The sequence below is a fragment of the Bombina bombina genome, chromosome 1 (assembly GCF_027579735.1).
Source record: "Bombina bombina isolate aBomBom1 chromosome 1, aBomBom1.pri, whole genome shotgun sequence".
NCBI lineage: Eukaryota > Metazoa > Chordata > Amphibia > Anura > Bombinatoridae > Bombina > Bombina bombina.
In genome coordinates this window covers 89,065,904-89,084,578 of record NC_069499.1, presented here as the reverse complement: position 1 = coordinate 89,084,578, position 18,675 = coordinate 89,065,904, and the positions used below count along the sequence as shown (strand labels likewise).

The following is an 18,675-nucleotide window of genomic DNA, read 5'->3' as shown; positions in this document are numbered from 1 at the left end:
ACACTGTCCAGAATCCCTGCCGACTTCTCTGGGCTCAGTCTCATTTGAGATGGACAGTAGCACAGTGGAATCGTGTTTTGTGGTCCAACGAGTCAACATTTCAAAAAGTTTTGGGAAAAAACAGCCGTTGTGTTCTCTGGGCCAAAGAGTAAAAGGACCATCCAAGCTGTTATTAGCGTCAGGTCCAAAAGCCAGCGTCTGTCATGGTATGGGGTGTCAGTGCCCATGGCATGGGTAACTTGCACATCTGTGAGGGTTCCATTAATGCAGAAAGATATGTATACATTTTGGAGCAACATATGCTGCCATCCAGACGTCATCTTTTCCAGGGATGTTCCTGCATTTTCCAGCAGGAAAACGCCAAACCATATTCTGCCTGGATTACAAGCGCATAATTGTGTAAGCAGAGAGTGCGAGTGGTAGCGTGGCTTGCCTGTAGTCCTGACCTGTCTTCGATTGAGAATGTGTGGCGCATTATGAAGCGAAAAATAAGGCAAAGAAGGCCCCGTACAGTTGCACTGAAGATATGGATGAATGGGTGAAAATTCTGCTTGCTAAACTTAACCAACTGGTATCTTCAGTGCCCAAAAGCAATTTAATATTTAATGAGTGTTATTAAAAGAAAAGCTGATGTTACACAGTGGTAAACAGTCGATTGCCCCAACTTTGTTGTAGTGTGTTGCAGCCATCAGATATGAAATTATTAGTGTATACTTTCAAAAATACATTAAATTCACAAAGTAAAACATCAAATAATGTGTTAATAATGTGTTTTCAATATAGTATAGGGTGAAGTGAATTTTCAAATTACTCTTTTTGTTTGTTTTTTTGCATTTTCCATATTGTCCCAACTTTTTTGGAATTGGGGATTTATGTATTGAGTATGTGATATCCTCTACAGCAGAGGGGATCTGCAGGAAAAGTGAGATCAGGACCACAACAGCTAGAAATAGTTTTTTCTCAAATCTGTCAGTTCGTTCTCTGCATATATAATTTTTTTTTATTTTACTCTGTTGAATGTTTAAAACATTTTTGGACATTATTAAAATTTTATTTTAACTCTTGCAGTTTTATATATATATATATATATATATATATATATATATATATATATATATATATATATATATATATATATATATATACACACACATATATAATAATTTTACTTTACAATGGCTAATGAAAATATTTCTGATATTTCTAATAAGTCCATTCAAGATATTATGTATTCTCTGGCTTCACTCCAGCAACAGATGCAGTCCGTTATGGCCGCAGTTAATGACTCTGGACACATTCCCAGAAAAGCAGCTTTTAAAAGAAAGCATTTGAATAATAATAATAATAATGTATCCCCTAAACATTCCACAGTAAAAACAGATACGTCTACTTGGTTCAGACAATGAGTCTGCGCTTCCTAAAAAATGTAAAGATAATTCTTCTGAAGACTCAGAGCCTATTATTGATAAAACAGAACAAGGAAAAATAAAGGGCAAAAGACACGTTGACCAGGTTTCAACATCTCCTATTTTTCTGATGATTGTCATGCTGACAAAGAATAAGAATCTTTTAATGAGGGGATTCTCCTAAATATAAAAGGTCCAAAAAACCCAATAAAGCCAAAAAACCTAGATTAATCGATAATGCAGGATAATCTTACTTAGATCCGGATGATATTGAATAACCCAGATCTTCTAATTGGAGACCATCTAAAATAGTGGCTAAATGTATAGCTTAGTATATAAGGAGGCTTCTTTCCAAAAAGTCTAAAAATATTCTCAGGGCGGAATGTCCCAGACCCTAGTTATCTAGCTTATCTCAAGCCACCCCTGAAATTGACCTCAATTTATTAAAATTTATTGGAACATGAATTTGAATATACGTAAAGGTCCTGATTTTTAAAGGCCTGTCAGGATAAGTTATTAGATACTCTTGGTCCTGTGACTAATCTATTGGATTTATCAGAAGAGGCCATTTCTAATGAGTCCCAGGTTGACCCTGTAATTATAAAACAATGTGTTTAACATTGAGTATCTTTGCTAGGTGACTTTAATACTGCTTTGTCCTGCCAAAGAAGACGTATTTTACTAAAAAAACTAGACCCAAAACTTACTGATTATGCCCCCAAAGAAATGGGCCCCAAAGCCAAAGGAACTTTCTAATTATGTTTCATCGCTTAACTCTTTGAATAAGATAAAGTCCCAAACCAAAAAGATTTTTTAACCAAAACATTGTTTTTGCCAGGGCCGGGAAATGAAGAGGCCGCTATCCCGGCCATCCTTCCTACTCGCCAGTTTCTTCCCTACCAGAGAAAGACATTGGTTATCCAGACCTTCTAGAGGAAGAGCTTCACGAAGACCCTACTCAGGAAAATTTGACCATTTATCCTTCTACACTTTCTTTCCCACAAAGATAGGCAGCAGACTTTTTTCACAATTGGGTTGAAAATAGCTCAAGATCCTTGGGTACTGCAGGCGGTTTCTGGTCTTCACCTAAATTCCCCCTCCAATATTTTTTCTCTTTCAGATTACCATCAGTTAGATCTAGAAATTTGCCAAAAAAAACCCATAATTTATGTAAGAACATACCTGATAAATGAATTTCTTTCATAGTAGCAAGAGTCCATGAAATAGTGACATATGATATATACATTCCTACCAGGAGGGGGCAAAGTTTATCAAACCTCAAAATGCCTATAAATACACCTCCCACCTCACTCATACCTTAGTTTAATGTGTAGCCAAGAAGTGAGGTGCAAAAGAAGGAGTAAAAAGCATACAAAAAGAGGAACTGGAAAAAATAAAGTGCTTTATACAAAAAATCATAACCACAAAAAATAGGGTGGGTCTTGCCACTATGAAAGAAATGTAATTATCACGTAAGTTCTTACATAAATTATGTTTTCTTTCATGTAAGTGGCAAAAGTCCATGAGCTAGTGACGTATGAGATATAATACCCAAGATGCTGCTTTGCAAATTTGATCAACTGAAGCTTCATTCTTGAAAGCCCAAGAAGTGGCAACGGATCTAGTAGAATTAGCTGTAATTTTCTGAGGCGGAGACTGCCCTGCCTCCAAATAAGCTTTGTGAATCAAAAGTTTCAACCAAGATGCCAGAGAAATGTCAGAGGCTTTCTTACCTTTCCTGGAGCAAGAAAAAAATAACAAATAGACTAGAAGTCTTACTGAAATCTTTAGTAGCCTCAACATAATATTTCAAAGTTCTTACCACATCCAAAGAATGTAAAGACCTTTCAGTAGTATTATTTGGACACAAGGAATGAACACCAATTTCCCTATAAATGTTGTTAGAATTTACAACTTTAGGCAAACATTTAAATGAAGTCCGCAAAACAGCTTTATCTTGATGAAAAATCAGATAAGGAGACGCACAAGAGAGAGCAGACAACTCAGAAACTCTTCTAGCAGAAGAGATAGCCAAAAGAAATAACACTTTCCAAGAAAGTAATTTAATATCCAGAGAATGCATAGGCTCAAAAGGAGGAGCCTGAAAAATCTTCTAAACCAATTTGAGACTCCAAGGAGGAGAAATAGATTTAATAACAGGGTTGATACGAATCAAAGCCTGAACAAAACAGTGAATATCAGGAAGTTTATTAATCTTTCTATGAAATAAGACAGAAAGAACAGAAATGTGTCCTTTCAAAGTATTTGCAGAAAAACCCTTATCCAAACCATCCTGAAGAAACTATAAAATCCTAGGAATTCTGAAAGTGCCTAGAATAATTATGAGTGGAACACCATAAAAAATAGGTTTTCCAAACCCGATGAAACAGATTTACGAGCCTGTAACATACTACTAATCGCTGAGTCAGAGAAACCTCTATGACTAAGCACTAAGCGTTCAATTGCCATACCTTCAAATTTAGAGATTTGAGATCCTGATGGAAAAACGGCCCTTGAGACAGAAGGTCTGGCCTTAAAGGCTGGCAACTGGACATTCAGACAAGATCTGCAAACCTGTGAGGCCATGCTGGTGCTATCAGAAACACATTATATTGTTCCATTATAATCTTGGAGATCACTCTTGGAAGAAGAACCAGAGGCGGAAAAATATACGCAGGTTGGTAAAACCAAGGTACTGCTAAGGCATCCACCATCTCTGCCTGAGGATCCCTGGACCTGGAAAGGTATCTGGGAAGCTTCTTGTTTAGACGAGAGGTCATCAGATCTATTTCTGGAAGACCTCACAACTGTACATGATGGAAAAACACATCTGGATGGAGAGACCACTCCCCGGGATGTAAAGTCTGACGGCTGAGATAATCCGCTTCCCAATTGTCTACACCTGGGATATGAATCGCAGAAATTTGACAAGAGTTGGATTCCGCCCAAGAAAGTATCTGAGATACTTCCTTCATTGCTGAAAGACTGTGAGTCCCTCCTTGATGATTGACATATGCCACTGTTGTGTTATTGTCTGTTTGAAAACAAATGAAAAGTTAATGCTTGTTTAGAACAGAGAATCTCAGAAAACGATAGTTATCTGGATGAATCGGATTGTGAAGGTAAGCGTCCTGTAAGTCTATTGTGGACATGAAGTGACCTTGCTGAACAAAAGGCAGAATAGTCCTTATAGTCACTATCTTGAAAGTTGGGAATCTTACAAAACCATTTAAAGTTTTTCAGATCCGAAATAGGGCTGAAACAATTTTCCTTCATAGGTACAATTAATAGATTTGAATAAAAACCCCAATCCTTGTTCCTGCTGTGGAACTGGGAAAAATTACCCCTGAAAGTTCTAGATCTGAAACACATATCAAAAACACTTGAGCTTTTACTGGGTTGTTTGTTACATGGGTAAGAAAGAATCTTACAAAAGGAAGTCTTATTTTGAATCCTATTCAACACCCCTAAGAAATTATATTCTGAATCCACTGATTTTGGACAGAGTCTGTCCAAACTCTTTGAAATAGCTTTAGTCTGACCCCTACCAGAAGAACTGGCTTGAGGGCCACACCTACATATAGGTTTAGGGGTAGGATTTGGTTTCTTATAAGGCTTGGATTTATTCCAATTCGGAGATGGTCTCCAATTAAAGCCAGAGGCCTTAGGGGAAGGACTAGTTTTCTGTTATCTATTCTGACAAAAACGATTGGGAGCTTTAAATCTAACCTTAGATTTCTTGTCTTGGGGCAGAAAAACTCCCTTACCCCCAGTAACAGTGGAGATAATAAAACCCAATTGTGAACCAAAAAGATCTTTACCTTGAAAAGAGAGAGATAATAATCTAGTTTTATACACCATGACAGCATTCCAAGATTTAAAACATAAAGCTCTTCTAGTTAGAATGGCTAAAGACATGGATTTGACATTGATCTTCCTAACATCAAATATAGCATCATAAATAAAATTATTTGCATTTTGAAGTAAAACAATAATAGATAATTCAGAATCTGAAGACAACTGCTGTGCTAAACTGTCCAACCAAAAAGTAGAAGCAGCAGCAAGATTAGCCATAAATATAACAGGTCTAAGAATATAGCCAGAATGTAAATATGCCATTCTATGTTTCACAGACTCTACCAACCTTGACAAATATCTAGCCACAAATAAAGTCGCTAAAAAAGAGCACTGAATTACTGACTCAAGGCATGTATACAAACAATATATAACAACTTTACTTAAAAAGTGCCCAATCCATAGCTGAAAGTGTCTTATATAATAAAAGTATATACTAACCGTGTAAGACACCCATCCACATAAAGCAGACAGCCAAACCAGTACTGAAACATATCATCAGAGGTAATGGTAGAGGAGTATAATGTCGATCTTTAAAGGGAGGCAGCAGATGAATCCCCACGACCGAATTTACAGAGAGCCTTAGAATAGATTTCCCATAGGTGAAAACATGGTATCATCAGGCAATACTCCCTTCACATCCCTCAGGCAAAAACTGTACTTTGAGAGGAATTAGAATTCAAAATGCTTAGAAGCGCCTTTCCCAGAAGAAAATCAAGCACATCTTGCATTACCACCTCCACAAAGAGGCAAAGTTTGTAAAACTAAGGTATGAGTGAGGTGGGAGGTGTATTTATAAGCATTTTGAGGTTTGGGAAACTTTGCCCCCTCCTGGTAGGAATGTATATCCCATACGTCACTAGCTCATGGACTCTTGCTACTTACATGAAAGAAACAAGTTATAGAGGCTGCTCCTTCAAACAACAATTATTACATCAGCAACATGTTTCTGGTCAAGAAAAAATATGGTTCTTTTTTGCCGTTATAAACCTGAGGAACCTCAATTGTCACATAGTATACAACCATTTCAAGATGGTAGGAATTCATATCCTCAGAGGTTGTTTACTACACAAAGATTGGTTAGTTCATCTAGACTTAAAAGACGCTTATATTTCCATTCCAATTCATCATTCTTTCAGGAATTTTTTAAGACTTCTTTGGAAAAACATCCTTTGTCAATTTACTTGCCTTCCTTTTGGTCTTTCTTTCGCCCCTTGGGCATTTACAAAGATTCTTCGTCCAGTAGTTGCTTGGCTTCGGATGAGGGGTATTCATCTTATCATTTATTTGGACGATATCCTCATCATGCACCAAGATTGTCTCTCTCTGCTCTCTCATCTCAGTTTAGCAATAGAACTTTTTCAGAAGTTGGGTTTTTTCATCAATTTCATAAAATCGTAAGTCAATCTTTCCCGATCTCTAATTTTTCTAGGGTTTTTGATAGATATTGAATCTGCCACTTTAAGGGGTAGATTTAATAAAGGGCGAGCGGACATGATTCACTGTAGCGAATCATGTCCACTGTCAGGAACCTATTAGGTAATATTGTATCTAACTACTTCCCCTTTAAATCTCTTCTCATGTGACCTCAACAGCCTATTTATCCAACCCTCACCCTCCTACCTTTGCTAGGTAATTTGATCCCTTTGGATATTTGCTCTGCCTGTGTATGCTGCAGGATTACTTCTATAATCTTATTTGCTTCATTATTTATATATCCTTTGATGAAAAGCATAGATAGGTAGGTTCAGCACATATAAAATGTACAGTCACCAATCAGCAAATAGCACCCATGTGCTGAGCCTACCTAGCTATGCTTTTCAACAAAGGATAACTAAATAATGAAGCAAATTAGATGATAGTAGTAAATTGGGAAGTTGTTTAAAAAGATATGCTCTATCTGAATCACAAAATAAAAAATGGGTTTCCTGTCCCTTTAAATACCCTAGCAAATTAGAGCATGTCAATTTTTTGCAATATAAGGTCCCTTAAAGGGACAGTAAACACCTTGAAGTTAAATTTTTATGCAGTCTTTCAATAGATTAATACTGGATGTCAACTGATTTACACCTTGTTTGCTACAATTGTTTTTCACTGGTTTCACTTTTACCCAACACTTTACTTATTTGAAGGAACCAAGGCTTACCACTGTCATTGTATTAATAAAATATTCATTGCTTGGCCTCAGAACAAATGATAAGATAAACTGTAAATTAACGTAACCCTGCTATGTGCTTTTTCAGGACTGGAAAATCCACAATTGTCAAACTTAAATTACAGGACAAAGGAGCAAATGAAATAAGGCAAGTATATGTTAAGTTGTTTTACTGTGCATAATTAAGCATTTTATGTTACAATTTCAAAGTGTTCACTGTCCCTTTAAGCAATATCAGGCATGGTGCCTATAATGCTGTTTCACTAAGTCATGAATATGTCTTACATGATAGAAGGTCAAGTATTGTGACCGCATAAAGAAGCAACCTAACAGAGGTCACCTTCCTTTCTGTAACAAAGGCATCCTGTTTTATGTATACCTACTTAAAGGGACATGAAACCCAAACATTTCCTTTCATGATTTAGGCAGAACAATGTTAAACAACCTTCCACTTTACTTCTATTATCAAATTTGCTTTGTTCTCTTGGTATCATTTGTTGAAGGAGCAGCTATGCACTACTGCCTTCTAACTAAACACATGGGTGAGCCAATGACAATCGGCATATAAATGCAGCCACCAATCAGCAGCTAGAACCTAGGATCTTTGATGCTCCTGAGCTTACCTAGATAAACCTTTCAGCAATGGATAACAAGAGAAGGAAGCAAATTGGAAAGTTGTTTAAAATTGTATGCTCTGTCTAAATCATGAATGTCTAATTATGACTTTACTGTCCCTTTAAGCTGCTCATCTGGAAATGTTTAATAGGAATATTGTAATAATTGTAGGCTGTCAACAGTGAGTACTCATGTTAGTGGTAAGTGGTAAATCTAAAATCCAAACTGTGTATAATAATACAATTATCTAATTTGATATAGAGAATTTTATTGTTAAACAAATTATTTTTTGTGTGTATTTAACCCTTTCAAAGAAGGATAAACACACAGTTAAAATTTTAAATAAGGAGCCACGTCCCTTTCCCGGTAAAGTTGGCAAGCCAATCAGAAACAGAAGCATATGTGGGAAGTCAAATATCATTGGCCATGCCCTCCTAAGGAACAAAGTAATAGTTTATCTGGAGCACAACTTTAAATATGTGATATCAGGGGTTAAGCACATAGCAACAATAACTTGTTTAATAACAACATATACTATTCCTTTAAGCATTGTAAACCATTAAAGGGACACTGAACCCAATTTTTTTTTCTTTCGTGATTCAGATAGAGCATGCAATTTTAAGCAACTTTCTAATTTACTCCTATTATCAAATTTTCTTCATTCTCTTGGTATCTTTATTTGAAATGCAAGAATGTAAGTTAAGATGCCGGCCCATTTTTGGTGAATAACCTGGGCTATTCTTGCTGATTGGTGGATAAATTCATCCACCAATAAAAAAGTGCTGCCTTTGTTTTCAAATAAAGATAGCAAGTGAACGATGAAAAATTGATAATAGGAGTAAATTAGAAAGTAACTTGAAATTGCATGCTCTATCTGAATCACGAAAAAAATTGGGTTCAGTGTCCCTTTAATAATTGATGCTGTAACCATAACATCATAACTTTACAAATAAGATGAAGGTAACATGGCACTGAACGGTTAACCCCTTGGCTGACAGTGCTGGCTGCAATACACCATATACAAGTCACATCCCCCCTACCTGTGGCAGTGAACCATGTATATAGTGGTCTCTTCAAATTTAGCTTTTATGTGTTTCAGTTTGCTCAGAATCTCATGTTTCTCATCTTCGCTGCTCTCGTTGAGCAGAGATTGAGCTTTTGTCAGCACAATATCAAGCAATAACTTCCCTTCAGGCTCCAATGAACAGATTTTCTGCAACACAAAGTCAAGAAAATATAGGTGAGTACCTACATGGTCAGAATAAAAAGCTAAATCAAACAGATTACAATGATCACTATTTACTGTGACAAGGGGGACAACAGACTAAAAAAACACAGTTTTAGAATAAGCTACTAATCGACCAACCTGAGGATTTGTCCTTAAAGGGACATGGAACCCAAAACATTTCTTTCATAATTTAGGTAGAACATACAATTTTAAACAACTTTTCAGTTTATTTCTATTATCAAATTTGCTCCATTGTCTTGGTATCATTTGTTGAAGGAGCAGCAATGCACTACTGGTTTCTTACTGAACACATGACTGAGCCAATGATAATCTGTACATATATGCAGCAACCAATCAGCAGCTAGAACCTAGGTTCTTTGCTGCTCTTGAGCTTTCCTAGATAATCCTTTCAACAAAGGATAACAATAGAAGGAAGCAAATTAAATAATATAAGTATATTGGAAAGTTGTTTAAAATGGCATGTTCTGTCTGAATCATGAAAACATTTGGGTTTCATTTGGGTTTCATGTCCCTTTAAAGGGATAGTCAAGTCAAAATTAAATTTAATTATTCAGATAGCGCTACCCAGGTTCTGAACCAAAAATGGGCCAGCTCCTAAGCTTACATTCTTGCTTTTTCAAATAAAGATACCAAGAAAAATTGATAACAGGAGTAAAATAGAAAGTTGCTTAAATTTGCATGCTCTATCTGAATCATGAAAGTTTATTTTGACTAGACTATCCCTTTAAACAGACATTAAAGAAAATAATATCTTTCAAGAATATGAATGAGCTCACTTTAAACATTTTGTTTTGACAAAAATGTTAAAGTGATGGTAAACTCTCCCCTTTTTAAAATCAGATCTGGAATGTAAGCGCTATTTTAGATGGAGTTCTATTCATCATGTGCAATGAAGATGCGCTATAACTTAGTTATTAATATAGATATGAAATTCAAATAACCCACGTTACACCACCCACTTCAAAGTCAATTTTCCTATCAGCTAAATGATTGAATTACTCTCCAATCAATGCTCTAGCTACAATAAAAGTGCCATATGGGGAGAGCACTGATTGGACAACAATTCAATCTGTTAGCTCACAGAAAATTTTACTTTTGAAGTGGGCGGAGGAGCATGCAGTATTTGAATTTCATATCTATATTAAAAAGCATGTTATACTGCATCTTCATTAGAGCTAATGAATTAAAGTGAATGTCAAGTTTTACCTTTTCAGTTATCTAGTTTTGTAGTCAATAATGAAATTAAGTGTACCGCCGCAATCAATTATAAAAAAAAATTGTATTTTATTTGTTATTTTATCTCTTACATCTCGCTCACTCGCTTACCCGCTCCTCCCACTCATTGCTTCCTCATTTTCTACCAAGTTAAGTAAACAGCGGTCCCACCCGCTGTTTACGTATAGGCACTGCGCGCTCCCATGTCAATTCTAGATTGCGCATGCGTTACTCTTGTTTACGCTGCATAACAAGATAGTATTCATTGAATGAGTGTATTCATTCAATGAAAACTATCGTGAGTGGCGTAGGACACGATCTCCTAAAAGAATATAAAAAAGAATATAGATATATCGCAGATTATGGGGGGTAGTTATCAAGCCGTCTACTTTTCTGGCTTCGCCGGCCCAATACGCCCGCCTAAGCTCGCCTACCTTCGCCGCCGAGGACCTGAAAAAAATATGTCTAAGTTATCAAATAAAGCTGTCAAAAAGCCACGGGGCGATGAGCAGCGGACTGTGACAGATATCACTCATCCGATCTCGCTGCTCTTCGGCTTTTTCCCAGCTTTATTGCTAGCCTGTCACTAAGCACTCACACTTAACTGCACTGTTCTACCCCCTATACCGGCGCCCCCGGAGCCTCCCGCAACTCAATAAAGTTACTAACCCCTAAACCGCCGCTACTAGACCCTGCCGCAACTCTGATAAATGTATTAACCCCTAAACCGCCGCTCCTAGACCCTGTCGCAACTCTTATAAATGTATTAACCCCTAAACCGCCGCTCCCGGAGCCCACCGCCACCTACATTATACCTAGTAACCCCTATCCTGCCCCCCCTATACCGTTGCCCTCTATAATAAAATTATTAACCCCTATCCTGCTGATCCCGCACCTCGCCGCAACTAAATAAATAGTTTAACCCCTAAACCGCCGCTCCCTGAACCCGCCGCAACCTATAATAAATTTATTAACCCCTATCCTGCCCCCCCCACACCGTCGCCACCTATAATAAATTTATTAACCCCTATCCTGCCCCCCACTACGACGCCGCAACTGTAATAAATTTATTAACCCCTAAACCTAAGTCTAACACTAACCCTAACGCCCCCCTAACTTAAATATTAATTAAATAAATCTAAATAATATTTATATTATGAACTAAATTAATCCTATTTAAAACTAAATACTTACCTTTAAAATAAACCCTAATATAGCTACAATATAAATAATAATTATATTGTAGCTATCTTAGGATTTATTTTTATTTTACAGGCATCTTCAATTTATTTTAACTAGGTACAATAGCTATTAAATAGTTATTAACTATTTAATAGCTTACCTAGCTAAAATAAAGAGAAATTTACCTGTAAAATAAATCCCAACCTAAGTTACAATTACACCTAACACTACACTATACTTTAATAAATTAATCCTATTTAAAACTAAATACTTACCTGTAAAATAAACCCTAAGATAGCTACAATATATCTAATAGTTACATTGTAGCTATCTTAGGATTTATATTTATTTTACAGTTAACTTTGTATTTATTTTAGCTAGTTAGAATAGTTATTAACTATTTAATAACTACCTAGCTAAAAGAAATACAAAATTACCTGTAAAATAAATGCTAACCTAAGTTACAATTAAACCTAATACTACACTATCATTAAATTAATTAAATAAACTACCTACAAATAACAACAATTAAATACAATTAAATCAACTAAATAAAGTACAAAAAATAAAAAAAGCTAAGTTACAGAAAATAAAAAAATAAGTAACAAACATTTTACAAATATTACAACAATTTTAAGCTACTTACACCTAATCTAAGCCCCCTAATAAAATAACAAACCCCCCCCAAAATAAAAAAATGCCCTACCCTATTCTAAATTAAATAAAGTTCAACGCTCTTTTACCTTACCAGCCCTTAAAAGGGCCATTTGTGGGGGCATGCCCCCAAAAGTTCAGCTCTTTTGCCTGTAAATGAAAAATACAAACCCCCCCCAACATTAAAACCCACCACCCACATACCCCTAATCTAACCCAAACCCCCCTTACAAAAACCTAACACTAATCCCCTGAAGATCATCCTACCTTGAGTCGTCTTCACTCAGCCGAGCAGCGATGGAACCCAAGTGGACATCCGGACCGGCAGAAGTGATCATCCAAGGGGTGCTGAAGAAATCTTCCATCCGATGAAGTCATCATCCAGGCGGCGCTGAAGAAGTCTTCGATCCGGGCGATGTCATCTTCCAAGCCGGGTCTTGAATCTTCCTTCCGCCGCCGCGGAACCTCCTTCTTCACCGACGGACTACGACGAATGAAGGCTCCTTTAAGGGACGTCATCCAAGATGGCGTCCCCTCAATTCCGATTGGCTGATAGGATTCTATCAGCCAATCGGAATTAAGGTAGGAAAAATCTGATTGGCTGATGGAATCAGCCAATCAGATTCAAGTTCAATCCGATTGGCTGATCCAATCAGCCAATCAGATTGAGCTCGCATTCTATTGGCTGATCGGAACAGCCAATAGAATGCGAGCTCAATCTGATTGGCTGATTGGATCAGCCAATCGGATTGAACTTGAATCTGATTGGCTGATTCCATCAGCCAATCAGATTTTTCCTACCTTAATTCCGATTGGCTGATAGAATCCTATCAGCCAATCGAATTGAGGGGACGCCATCTTGGATGACGTCCCTTAAAGGAGCCTTCATTCGTCGTAGTCCGTCGGTGAAGAAGGAGGTTCCGCGGCGGCGGAAGGAAGATTCAAGACCCGGCTTGGAAGATGACATCGCCCGGATCGAAGACTTCTTCAGCACCGCCTGGATGATGACTTCATCGGATGGAAGATTTCTTCAGCGCCCCTTGGATGATCACTTCTGCCGGTCCGGATGTCCACTTGGGTTCCATCGCTGCTCGGCTGAGTGAAGACGACTCAAGGTAGGATGATCTTCAGGGGATTAGTGTTAGGTTTTTGTAAGGGGGGTTTGGGTTAGATTAGGGGTATGTGGGTGGTGGGTTTTAATGTTGGGGGGGTTTGTATTTTTCATTTACAGGCAAAAGAGCTGAACTTTTGGGGGCATGCCCCCACAAATGGCCCTTTTAAGGGCTGGTAAGGTAAAAGAGCGTTGAACTTTATTTAATTTAGAATAGGGTAGGGCATTTTTTTATTTTGGGGGGGTTTGTTATTTTATTAGGGGGCTTAGATTAGGTGTAAGTAGCTTAAAATTATTGTAATATTTGTAAAATGTTTGTAACTTATTTTTTTATTTTCTGTAACTTAGCTTTTTTATTTTTTGTACTTTAGTTAGTTGATTTAATTGTATTTAATTGTAGTTATTTGTAGGTAGTTTAATTAATTAATTTAATGATAGTGTAGTATTAGGTTTAATTGTAACTTAGGTTATCATTTATTTTACAGGTAATTTTGTATTTCTTTTAGCTAGGTAGTTATTAAATAGTTAATAACTATTTAATAACTATTCTAACTAGCTAAAATAAATACAAAGTTAACTGTAAAATAAATATAAATCCTAAAATAGCTACAATGTAACTATTAGATATATTGTAGCTATCTTAGGGTTTATTTTACAGGTAAGTATTTAGTTTTAAATAGGATTAATTTATTAAAGTATAGTGTAGTGTTAGGTGTAATTGTAACTTAGGTTGGGATTTATTTTACAGGTAAATTTCTCTTTATTTTAGCTAGGTAAGCTATTAAATAGTTAATAACTATTTAATAGCTATTGTACCTAGTTAAAATAAATTGAAAGATGCCTGTAAAATAAAAATAAATCCTAAGATAGCTACAATATAATTATTATTTATATTGTAGCTATATTAGGGTTTATTTTAAAGGTAAGTATTTAGTTTTAAATAGGATTAATTTAGTTCATATATAAATATTATTTAGATTTATTTAATTAATATTTAAGTTAGGGGGGCGTTAGGGTTAGTGTTAGACTTAGGTTTAGGGGTTAATAACGTTATTATAGAGGGCGGCGGTATAGGGGGGCAGGATAGGGGTTAATATGTATAATGTAGGTGGCGGTGGGCTCCGGGAGCGGCGGTTTAGGGGTTAATACATTTATTATAGTTGCGGTGGGCTCCGGGAGGCGGCGGTTTAGGGGTTAAACTATTTATTTAGTTGTGGCGAGGTGTGGGATCTGCAGGATAGGGGTTAATACATTTATTATAGAGGGCGGGCGGTATGGGGGGGCAGGATAGGGGTTAATAGGTATAATGTAGTTGGCGGTGGGCTCCGGGAGCGGCGGTTTAGGGGTTAATATGTATAGAGTAGCTTGCGGTGGGCTCCGGGAGCGGCGGTTTAGGGGGTAATAACTTTATTTAGTTGCGGCGGTGTAGGGGGGGGACAGATTAGTGGTGTTTAGACTCGGGGTACATGTTAGGGTGTTAGGTGCAGACAGATCCCATAGGAATCAATGGGATGTCTGGCAGCAGCGAACTTGTACTTTCGCTATGGTCAGACTCCCATTGATTCCTATGGGATCCGCCGCCTCCAGGCTGGCGCTTTGAAAACCAGGTACGCTGGGCCGTAAAAGTGCCGAGCGTACCTGCTAGTTTTTTGATAACTAGCAAAAGTAGTGAGATTGTGCCGCACTTGTGTGCGGAACATCTGGAGTGACGTAAGAATCGATCTGTGTCGGACTGAGTCCGGCGGATCGAAGTTTACGTCACAAAATTCTACTTTTGCCGGTCTCGAGCCTTTGATAACTAAGGCGAATCAGCCTCGCCACAAATACGCTGCGGAATTCCAGCGTATTTGAGGTTGACGGCTTGATAACTAGGCCCCTCTGTTTGCCAATGATATTAGATAGTAGTGTACATACAGCGCATATATCATGAATTATGTGCCGAAGAAAATAGATATCACATCGATAACAAAAATATAAAAAGCGAACCTGTATACGGAGACCTTTCACATCCACTGATACAAATATGACAATAAAGAGGAAATGAAAGGAATCCGTCTAATAATGTTGCGCTAGCCGTGTTTACTAGTATTGCGCATGCGCAAAATGTGCACGAGCTTAGAGTCAATTAGCTTGGCACCAAAGACGAACGCATGCGCAATAATGATATATTACGTCATGAGAAGAGGGTGGGTCCCCCCGTGGTTAGAGCCATTATTGGCTATTGACACATCAATCAAAAAGATGATAAACAGAGCGCGAATGCCGGGCGGAGGACGGTTTAGCCGCAAATTGCTATAAATTTATTGAAAAAAAAAGGTATACATTTAGAAATTTAAAAATTGATGAATGAAACTAGGGTTTTTATTGATATTTGATAGACTGCTGTTTAGAACGAAGGCTGAGTTTACATTCACTTTAAACTCCATCTAAAATAGCGCTTACATTCCAGATCTGATTTTAAGAAGGGGAGAGTTTACCATCACTTTAAGTTAGTCATTTTTTTGCTTTTTTAAATAACAGGATGTGCATGTTTGTGCACAGATGGCTTAGAGAAAGAACAGAAGCCCACTCGCTAATAAATAAACTCCATAATCATAGAAAATAAATAAATCCTGATGCACATTTCTAGTTGGTTCCACTACAAAAATACTCTCCAGTCCCAAAATACCAGAGTCACAGCCAAACCCAGACATACCTACTACAGCACTTATTAGAAAGGTGCGGTTATGTCCTTCTAGGCACAGTTAAAAATTGTAAACACTCAGAGATGCGCAAGTAAACAGATGCCTGTTATTGTCTGTAAAACAATGTTCAAATATTTGTGTACGTTTTACCAGGACATTTGTCAACCATAACTATGCTGGGAATTTAGGGAATTTAAAGAATTTCACGGTAAACACTATTTGTTATTAAAGGGACACTAAACCCACATTTTTTTCTTTTATGTTTCAGATAGAGCATGAGATTTTAAGCAACTTTCTAATTTACTCCTATTATTCGTTTTTCTTCATTCTCTTGCTATCTTTTTTTTTTTTTTTTATTAAACTTTTTTATTGAGGATTAAACATTACAGCAGACGTCACAGCGTAGGTGACCCAAAGATGGACATATACATAGACATTATGTCGTTGTAATGACACAGTAGATATAGCTATTAATGAAAATACTGAGCATATAGGTCAAGCATGTCAAATATGAATTAAGATATCTTACCATATAAACCTCAATTTCAAGTAATGTGAACTGAGAAACATAACAATTATGAAAACCTCGTTTACAAACATTATGAACAAACTTAGAATACAAGGACCGGGTAGTACCTCAGTCCTGCACAGTAACTCAACTTTCTAGGAATTTCGTGAAGTCAGCTTAGAATGCTTCTCCGTGTACTACAACTAGTAATTATAGTGCGCATCTCCAGGCGGGGGGGGGCCCGGGTCGAAGAGAGGCGGGGGGAGGTAGAGAATGAGATTCCATACTACATGAGGGGGAGGGGAGGGGGGAGGAGGGGGGAAGAGGGGGGGAGGGGTCAGAATATGGTGGTAGGGGTAGTTGGAGCCTTTAATTCGACTAGGTATTTAGCTTTGAGCTCCTTGGTAATTAAACCAGGGTTCCCAGATCTGCCAGTACAGTTCTTCCTTGTCCATATGGGAATAAAAACTTTGCTCCATATTGGCGTATACCTGCATTATAGATGTAACGACCGATATATCTGGGGGATGGGCTTGTTTCCAGGCCCTTGCTATCGCCAGTTTTGTGGCCGCTAGGACAAAGATGACAAATTTAGAAACGTGGGTTGGGACGGACCTCGGGAAAATGTGTAGAAGGGCGGTTGCAGGAGTGAGTGGGATAGAAAGCCCAAGGTTGGTGCAGAGGGTTCTTACCTGTATCCAGAGAGGTGCCAGCTTTGGGCATTCCCACCAAATATGCATATCTGAGCCCCTTTGCAGGCACTCCCTCCAACATAGAGGGGGCGTTGTGGGGAACATCTGTGACAGCCTCGTGGGAGTGTAGTACCATTTTAGAAATAATTTCATGTAAGCTTCTAGTGTATTTGCACAGTGTACCGTCTTTTTTGTTAACGTCATAGCTGTGGATAGGTCTTTATCTGAAATAGGTCTGGATAAGTCTCCCTCCCAAGCTCTTAGCTGCCATGGTCTGTCTCTATTAGTGGACGATTGTAGTAGATCATAGTGGAACGATATGAGTCTAGGAGTCCTAATAGGGAGTTGCCATAGCTTTTCCCCAGTTAGTCAGGGGCCTGTTTAGGCTTTGGGGAATCCCCAAGATATCATAAAGGCGTAGAGCCTCGAATATTCGAATGAGGCCCACGGGGGGGGTTCTGGGATAATGGTACTGATATTATGGGGTGGGATTAAGATGTCCGATAGGTATACACGGGAGACCACTTTCAGATCCCAATCGCTCCACTGCTGTATGTGTGTGTCAGGGAGAGCCGCCAGTAAGGCTGGTATAGAATGAATGGGAGACGGGTGTGGAGCGATGTCGCGTAGGTTTCTGAGGCTATACCAAACTTTCAGATTATCTCTGATAATGATATTTTGCAACCCCAAGCTGTCAACACAGTGCTGAGGGACCCAGGGTAAGTCTGCCAACTTTAGGCCTAGGGGAAGGGCCGATGTTTCTATGCTTTTCCAGCCCTGCTGTTCCCCCTTGTCAGCCCACGCTGTGATATGAGAAAGCCTGGCTGCCTCATAATATCCACGTATGCTAGGCATTGCAACTCCTCCAAATTCATATCTTTTTTGAAGTATCTTCGCCGCTATCCGGGGCCTGGACTTATTCCAGATATAGTGTTGCCCCAGAGATTGGAGCTTATCTATTAGAGCGGTAGGAATATTAAGAGGGATACAGCGAAAATAGTACAGGATTTTTGGCAAGATCGTCATTTTGAAGGAGGCGATACGGCCCAGCCATGAGATTTCTTTAAGACTCCAGGAGGATGTAAGCTCAGTGACCTCTTTAACGAGGTTTGTATAATTAATGGAAATAACTGATTTCGGATCCGGACCAAGTTGTACCCCCAAGTGCCGAATGGTGGTTTGTGACCATTGGAAGGAGTATTCTGTTTGTAGTATACCCAATTCAAAAGCTGGCATGCATACTGGTAAAGCCTCTGTTTTGGAGACATTTACTTTGTAGTAGCTGTGAGCTCCGAACTCAGTGATAGTATCAAAGAGTGCTGGCAGGGAGCCTATTGGATTTGTTAAGA

At 38.1% G+C, this 18,675-nt stretch overlaps 1 protein-coding gene across 1 annotated transcript in view; it reads right to left on the bottom strand.

The window, feature by feature from the left end:
* SYNE3 (spectrin repeat containing nuclear envelope family member 3) overlaps positions 1–18,675 on the bottom strand; it is a 256,474-nt gene that overhangs the window by 163,430 nt on the left and 74,369 nt on the right. Inside the window, exon 3 of the mRNA XM_053708894.1 lies at positions 9,072–9,244. Coding sequence (XP_053564869.1) covers positions 9,072–9,244 — 173 coding nt within the window. The remainder of the gene's footprint in view (positions 1–9,071; positions 9,245–18,675) is intronic.